Consider the following 8,700-nt stretch of genomic DNA (forward strand, 5'->3'; position numbering starts at 1 on the left):
AGGGAGAAAAGTCCTTGTGGGTCTTCCAAGAAGTTAGTGAAGTGATCAGTGGTGTGTCCACTGTTTGGAGGTGCTTGTGTCTGACCTCTTCTGCTTTGCTCAAAAGCAGAATAACAGCTTGCAAACACCTATTATTCTGAGCTGAGATGTATATTCTTTGCACATATATGAAGCACCATCGTCATAAAATACAGGTGGTGGTTGCTCATTGAAAAGGATTTGTAGCAAATCAAGATGTTTGTGTATAATGTTACAATTTCTGTTCTTTAGATATTTTTGTTTGTTTGTTTTGCATTTAGATGTGTAAGACAATAATCAGTTAAATATGTAGTTAGTTTTTGCACATGGCCTTCATGTGCTCACTTTGCTTCTCCTAATACAGGGCAAGGAAACTCGTGAAGGTCACAGTCCTTCATGGTTTAATCCAACTGAAGCAGTTCAAGTAATGCAGTATTGTTGCCACCTGGCTAAAAATGAAAGCATTGCAGTGTCAGTGGCTGATATTGGAGTGATTACACCGTATCGTAAGCAGGTACAGCTAGTATTTAAAACTTCAGAGTTACTGTATTTGAAGTTGTAGTTTTGCATTGCTGCTCTGGTTTGGTAAAATGGGAAGGCATATCTCAGAGCTTCACTGTGTTTCGTTTCGCAGTGTATTGTCATTCACTAATGATGTTCCCATTAAATCTAGAGTTTAGAGTGAAAAACCTCAGTTTTTTACTCAGGTGAAAGTAGCAAGGAATATCTGCACAGCCCTCTTGCAGGGGTGGGGGAAGCTGTTTGCCCTGCCATACCTGTGGTAAGTCTTGGGTTGGCACATACTCCATTACAGAAGAAGAGCTTGCATGGATAAACTCCTAAGATCTAAGTTGTTTGTGTCATTAAAATCTATCAAAAAACCTGTTAATTTCTGTTTACATGTAGGTAGCAAACGTTCCCCTTACTGAGTCACATAAGAAATGTTGTACATAGCAGGAAAAGCTCTGTTTTGTTTTAAAACCTTAAAGGGAAGATAGCTAAGCTTGGTGTAGGCATTCCCTACAACCCATCTGTGTTAAATTACTTTACATGTCTCATGTCTTTGGTTTCAAAATAATCCATTCTAAAATATAAAAATAAATTTCTTCAAACATTTTTTTCTAGGTAGAAAAAATTAAATTTCTTCTGAGAAGCATTGATTTGTCAGATATTAAAGTTGGCACAGTAGAAGAGTTTCAAGGACAAGAGTGCATGGTTACCATCTTATCAACAGTATGTATACTTGTGGGCTTGTCTAGAATATTTGTTCTTAATTCTCTGTAGCTTTTTTCTTTTTGAGATAGAGCTTCGGGGAATGAGGATGAGAAAACCAAGGGAACTGTGATTTTGTCACTAGTCTGTCATAGTATTTGGGAAAAATAATTGAAATGTGTGCAAACAGGATGGTATCTGTGCTTTTGAGGTAGACTTCAAACCCTTCAAGCTAATTCAAAATGAGTTCATAGAGTTTCATACAGGTAATATATCTTTGCTTAAGCATGCTGAGCAATGATGGAAACTGGATGCAGTATAAATAGTAGAGAGAACAGTATAAATCACAGTATCCAAAGTCACTGTTTAGCTTATGAATGTTGATGTAGGTTCTTTTCATTTTCTGTTTGAGAATTACCACATAATTGTATACAGCTGATGATTACCCAGACATCAGTGCTGACTGTAGAATCCAGTACCCTTTTTTACTGTTAGGAGAACACTTGACAGTCTTCCATGGTCATTTTTGTGATGTGCTGTTGGAGTGTTCTGCTGCTTAAGCATTGGGATGTTGGTAAATGTCTTTTCTAGCTTCTGACTAATTGAATCTGAAGCTATAAATGCCTTGCAAAAAAGGGACAGGGAAAAGAAGTCTGCGCTGTGGTTGTACTTCAGCAGTACACTGGTCACAGGACATTATTTTCACATTATACTTCACTTCCTTGATTCAGTGTTGGTGTTGGTAGACTACATCTATGTAAATATGACAGTACAGAGACACAACTTGCATCGCTAGAAATTTTTATATAAACATGAGAATACAGAGCTGTTTGTTTTCACTCTTTGCAATAAATAAATCTTTCAGAAAATTTCCGATTCTGTGATCACAGAATCATAAAATGGCTCGTGTTGGAAGAGACCTTAACAGTCATCTAGTTTCAATCCCTCTGCCATGGGCAGGTTGCCACCCACCAGGTGAGACTGCCCAGGGCCCCATCCAACCTGGCCTTGAATGCCTTCAGGGATGAGGCATCCACAGCTTCTCTGGGCAGCTTGTGCCTGCATTTAATCTAAGTCTCTCCTCTTTTAGATTAAAACCATTCTCCTTTATCCTGTCACTAACAGATTATGTAGTATGGTGCTTGTCCTCCTGTTTATAAGATCCCTTTAAGTACTGGAAGGCTGCAGTGAAGTCTTCCCAGAGCCTTCTCTTCTCCAGACTGAACAAGTCCAGTTCCCTCAGCCTTTCTTCATAGGAGAGATGTTCCAGCCCTTTGATCATCTTCATGGCCTTCCTCTGGGACCGGTTTGAGAATTCCACATCTTTTTCTTTGCTGGATGCCCCAGGCCTGGACACAGTACTCTAGACAGAGCTTCACAGGGGCAGAGTAGAGTGGAACAATCACCTCCCTCTCCCTGCTGGCCGCCCCTCTTTTGATGCAGCCTAGGATATTGTTGGCCTTCCAGGCTGCAGATGCACACTGCTGGATCATATCAAGCTTCTTGTCCATCAGGACCTCCACGTCCTTCCCGCAGGGCTGTTCTCAAGGAGTTCTTCCACTCTATATGCACATCTGGAATGGCCCTGACCCCAGTGCAACACCTTGAATCTCATTTAAGTTCACCTGGTTTCATTCCTCAAGCTTGATAGAAGGGGATGTTGAGGAAATACAGGGAGATGGAAGTTTGGGAAGATGTTCTGAATTGTATTCAGTCCAACCATTGCATTTGGTGAGGAGGCAAGAGGAGAAGAATGCGTCACTAAGTTGGGAGTTTCTGTTGTTATTAGGAAGGTGGTAGCCCTTGCCTTTCACCATAGCTTTGTAAACTTTGCTGAAGCTATCAGTATAACTGATATAAAATTGAGTTTAGAATACAAAAAAAAAAAATAATCTGTGCTTGCTTTTTTTCCAAATGATAGTATGTTTTTGGTGCAATAAGTCTCAGTGAAGTAGAAGAGATGTGTCTGGAATGTGGAGTTCTTGCAGTGTTTGTGACTTGTGGTCCTTCAGAGCTGTTCAGGAATATGCATTACAGACTGAGCACCTGTAAGTCTGGGCAATGGCATAGAGGGCAAACTGATCAAAGGCAGAAATAAAACCCTGGGCTTTGAGGCTCAAGGTAAGAGCAGCACTAGACTACCTGTAACAGGCACACATAATTTCCAGGAGAGAGAAGGACAAAACAGCTATGAAAACAGTCAAAGCCCTGAAAATAGTTTGACTTGGGTGCGATGAGGAAGGAAGCAGTTGGTTTGGGTGAGGTGGTGTTTTGTGGCTTGAAGAAACCATTTGGGGATTTGCTTCCTTGTTTTTCCCCAATGGTAGTGGAACCATGCTTAACTTAGTTGTTCTTCATTGTATCATAGCTTTAGAATCCAGCATTGTAACTATAGTTTTAGGTATATTCATAAAACCCATTTGTGATGGGAAATTGTTTTATCAAAGATTACAGAATCACAGAATTGTAGGGGTTGGAAGGGACCTCCAGAGATCATCGAGTCCAACCCCCCATATTAATTTAAATATTGATGAGATAAAGCTGAAAATGTAATGGAAAACTGAATTTGCTCTAGCAGTGTTTCAGTGGCATTTTCTTCTAAGCTAAGGCCAAGATGACTGACAGGACACTCTGAAATGTTGTTGATTTTCAGGACATAAAAAAAAACCAGCAACTCTAGCATTTCTTCTACTGAAAGATTACATCTTGTAAAACTGATTTTGTGTTGGTATCTTGTGTTTCAGCTTGTAGTGGATATTCCTGATGCTCAAATAAAGCTAATATACCATTCTCTTGAAATTGCTGAAGTCATATTAGTGTACTGTTAGATAATAGACCTTCTCTGGGAAAACCAATGGTGGAATATAAGTTAGATAGCTTCAAAATCCAAAATTCAGCTAATCTGTATTGCTCACATTGAGCTGTGGTTTGCTGTAGTGAGCAAATTAAGCTTTCTAATAAATTGAAGTTGTGCTGTGACAAAGTAAGTTGGTTTCTCATTATTCCAGTTTTGAATCTGTATCTCTAATCAATTTTCAGGTGCGGTCTTATGAAGACACACTTGCTGACGAGGAATACTTTTTGGGCTTTCTCTCTAACCCAAAGAGATTCAATGTAGCAATTACTAGAGCAAAAGCTTTGCTGATAGTCATAGGAAATCCTCATCTTCTTATGAAAGTAAGGTTGTTTTTTTTTTCTTTTTATATCTTTGAATCATGCATGGTATTTGCCATGGTAAATGGCTAACTTGGAGGGCATTACCTGATGCCATTGTTTTCATTTTTTAATGGAGAGAGGTAGAAGTGATTACTCCCAATTAACCACCTGCTAAAGAGGTCTCCTTTTTGAGCTTGTGCATGGTTCTTTCTGAGCTTCAGTATTCATGAAATGAACTGAATGAGAGGTGTGGTCTCCCCACACCTACGTGCAACACACTGAATCCATCTGAAGGTGTCTTCCTGCTATGTTGTTCCATGCTTGCACTGTTTGTGCTGTTCTGTTTATGGAAAAGGTCCTATTAAATCTTCTGCATTGGCATGCCACGTTAATTTGTTGGCAAGTTCATTACACAGAGTAACATGTCTATGTTAAACATCAATCTTTTCTTGTAGGATCCCTGTTTTTGTGCACTGTTAGAGTACAGCTTAATGAATAACGCTTATGTGGGTTGTGACCTGCCTTCTGAGCTGAGAAGCCTGCAGCAGTGAGTATCTAGGCTTCTCTGTAACCATGCTAGACAGAGCAATTTCAGACATTTTTCAAGCTTATGTTATTTGAAGGATGATACATAGAAAAACGTGTGCTACAAATTAAGATTTGATTTTTGCGGTCATAAATACTGTAAGCATAGCGTGCAGCCATAATTCCTCCATCCCGTAAGAACACTCTTAGCATTAAGTATTAAATAAAGGATGTTTTGGACTTGGTATTTTGCATACCTCTAACATTGCAGCATGTGTTTGGGGAACAGAAGGATTTGAGGGGAGCATGCTGTAGGGAGAAGCATTTACAGTAGCTGTACTGAAAGAATTTTCTTGATTGATTTAAACACATCCCTTCTAGGGTCATATAATATGTTGCTATATTGTCTTCTAGATAATATTATACTATATTATTATATTGTTATTATATAATATTATTATCTTCTAGATGAAATTAACTATCAAAGTGTTTGTTCTTGCTCATGGAAAGGTAATCAAAATCCATTTTTATCTTATCTCTTTAATAGACAGGTGTGACTAGTTTTTCAGTATTCAAGATGCATTCAGTCCTCTTCTGTTTGTGAAGCTAAGAATACTTAATAGGAATCCAGCACCTTTTGGCCTCAGGGAAAGACACGCATTCTGAAATTTCTTGAAGTTTATCCAAGAGAGGCTTCTTAATACTTCCTTTCAAGAGGTGAAAAAGTTGAAAGTTATCAGTATAAAGTGGTACTGGCAACCAGTTTGCTTTTTTTGTTTAGAAAGTGTATGATTTTGCTTCTGCATAGAGCAGGTATGTGTGAGTCCTCCAAGCTCCAGAAGAAAGTTATTGCTGAACTTGTATATTAATTTAACTTTTTTTTGACATTTCAGTTTTTCCTCAGACTTCTGTAGTGCCTCCTGAAACTCTTCTGTCCCAAGAATATGTGTTTGTCTTGTTATTTGGTTATGGAGTGTGACATTTATAATCCACACTGGATTGAACTGGAATGATGCACGAATATCTCCGTTTGGCTGATGTTGAGTATCTTAAGCCAACCAAACTTCAAGCCCTGCTTTTTTGTTTAAAGCCTTTGTATACGTGTCTGAGATGACACAGAATTCTGTTTCTCAGCTGCAGTCCAGCTGTCTGCTGTGGTGTATGTCAGAATGCCTCAAATGGGTTGAAAAGGTGGGGGGAGACAGTGAAAACTGCTGTGTTTCTACAAAGATCCTGTACAGAAGTGTTGTATTCAACTTTGGCAAAATTGTAAGCAATGAATGTCAGCTGTAGCTTCATTGAGTACTGTGCTGTTACTTTAAACTTGAACGTGGTGTTCTCTCCAAGTTGACTATTGCCATACAGCATTTCTAAAGTAAGTTGGACAGTTAGCTGTGGTCTTTCAGAGTCTGGGTTGTAACCCAGTGGTTTTCTGCAACAGACAAATATTGTAGGTAACCTACAGAGAAATAAAGAGAGGGGTGAAAACAAGATTTGGTTTGCGGTCAGTTCATATTGCTTTCACTTCTGGTGGTCAGTGTACTTCCTTCTGCCATGCTTTATGTATAGATAGGGCAGCTTACAGCTTGGTGAAACGTCAAAGCCAGAAACACAGTGCAGTGACACGCACCATGTAGAACCTAGAATATACTTAGTGTGTTTATCCAGTCTGAGTCTCAGCTGTATTTGAGCAGCACTGCAGCCTCATCAGCCTTGTCTCTTTGGTATGTTATTTTGCCAGCTTGTTTTTACTCCTGAAAAAGTCATAGTAGACAGTTTGTTGCAGTATTATACTGAAAATGTCAGGGGCTGTAATGCCATTCCAGTATTCTACATAAAACTTTGGCATCTGTCCAATAAAGGATCTGTTCCCCGTTGAAGGATTTATTGAATGTCTTCCTTTGAGGATTATGATGGACCAGATCTCAGAGCAACTACGTAGTCCTGTTAAATGATCTTTGAGTTCCCTTCCACTCCAAGGCATTCTATGATTCTATGACACTTAGAATCATAGAATCACAAGGTTGGAAACGACCTATAAGATCATCCAGTCCAACCATCTCCTCATCACCATTGCCACCACAAGCACTAAACCATATCACACAGCACGTCGTCCAGATGCTTCTTGCACACTGCCAGCGACGGCGACTCCATCACCTCCCTGGGCAGCCATTCCAGTGCCTGACCACTCTCTGAGAAAAAGTTCTTCCTCATGTCTAACCTAAACTCCTCTGATACAACTTGCAGCCATGACCCCTTGTCCTGCTCATTGCCTGGGAGAAGAGGCCAAGTCCCTCTTCATCACAGCCTCCCTTCAGGAAGTTGTAGAGTGCAATGAGGTCTCCCCTGAGCCTCCTGCAGAAGTAGCAGTGAGCAAGTCTATGATCTATGCAAGTCTTAGTTTTCATGAAAACCATGATCCAGTTACTTAGTTCAGACATGAACAATCTTTTCCCCCCAAGTTGAAACACATACATATATATAGTGATTGTTTCTGGTTTTTATTAAGTCACTGCCTTACTAGGAAATTACAGAGGCCACAAGAGTGGTTCTACTGTGTCTCAAACAGCAAGCTAAAGGTACATGAAGTCAGAGAGCCCAGGACCACAAATCTACCTCCTCAGCTCCCCGTGCCTAATATGTTGAGTTAGATATTGCTGATCTATGAAAAGCGAGTATAGTCTGTAAATAATTCCTGAGCCATTTAACATAAGCAATTAAGAGTTGAAATGTAAAAAATACCTCCAGAAAACCACTAAAGACATTGGGAAATACTAGAGGTTTTCCAAATGGAATCAAAGCAGGTAGTACTCAAGTGTTTAACAACAGCAGCTTCTTGTTTTCTCACTGCATTTCAGAAAGCAGATGTGTGAGAAGTATGTTCTGTGTTGCAGCTTTATTAGTAGGCCAGCAGCTAATTTCTGTGCCATGGCAATGAGGAACAGGTGTCTTTACTTATGAAAAGAAACATTCTGTAATTGGCTGCACTTAGAACACAAGCACAGGAGAAGGTATGCTCTTCTAAGAGTGTTCTAGAATATGAAGTCATTACTGGAGGAGCAGCCCCTCCTGTTCATTCTACTTTTAGCTCTATATTAATGAAATTGCTGCCGTTGCTCTATTCACAGTGGCATGGATATGTCAGATCAGGTTAAATGACTGGTGCAGGAGTTGCTGGGTAAATACGCTATTATTTCTTCTAGTTCTGTATTTTGTCATAACAGATGTTTAACTGTGCTTTATCTAATAGAACCTGCATCCCTAGCAACTACATAGCAACATACTGAAGGTCAAACTGGGTGCCTCTGACATCAGCCAAATGATGTAAGTCGTGCCAGCTCACACAGTCCAAGAAACACGCGTGGCGAGGTGCTGCCCCTGCCGTGCTGAACGGGCTTCACAGGCACATTGGGTATACTGTAACAGATAATGGGGGGTTGGAGCCCTGTTCCTTTTTTCTACTCTTCATCCTCCCAAAGAGTGGTCAGTCTATACACAAATAAAAAATTAAAATAAAAAATCAAGTTGTAGTTGCAATCTGTGCTCTACACCTTGTGTGCCTGCCTTTGTTTCCAGAGCCTACGTTCCAGTAAGGACACTAGATCAGCGGGACAAGAAATAGAATTCACAGTACATAGACAACTGCACCTGCTGTTTATGATGTCAGGAAACTTTAATGCAATTTTCTTCTTCAAATGAATCAGCTTTGAGGTGTAAGGGAACATTGGGCTGCGTATTTTGAAGCTCGGATATCAGAAGAATTGAGTATTCTAAATCTTAATAAGAAAC

The 8,700-nt window shown here is 39.8% G+C and overlaps 1 protein-coding gene across 1 annotated transcript in view; it reads left to right on the top strand.

Moving 5' to 3' along the window:
- Positions 1-5,528, top strand: part of MOV10L1 (Mov10 like RISC complex RNA helicase 1) — a 31,802-nt gene extending 26,274 nt beyond the window's left edge. Inside the window, exons 22-26 of the mRNA XM_042872741.1 lie at positions 383-532; positions 1,144-1,251; positions 4,270-4,407; positions 4,842-4,933; positions 5,459-5,528. Coding sequence (XP_042728675.1) covers positions 383-532; positions 1,144-1,251; positions 4,270-4,407; positions 4,842-4,933; positions 5,459-5,468 — 498 coding nt within the window. The 3' untranslated portion in view covers positions 5,469-5,528. The remainder of the gene's footprint in view (positions 1-382; positions 533-1,143; positions 1,252-4,269; positions 4,408-4,841; positions 4,934-5,458) is intronic.
- The last annotated feature ends 3,172 nt before the right edge of the window (positions 5,529-8,700 follow it).

The sequence above is a fragment of the Lagopus leucura genome, unplaced genomic scaffold (genome assembly GCF_019238085.1).
Source record: "Lagopus leucura isolate 7727_CA_CO unplaced genomic scaffold, USGS_WTPT01 Super-Scaffold_100008, whole genome shotgun sequence".
NCBI lineage: Eukaryota > Metazoa > Chordata > Aves > Galliformes > Phasianidae > Lagopus > Lagopus leucura.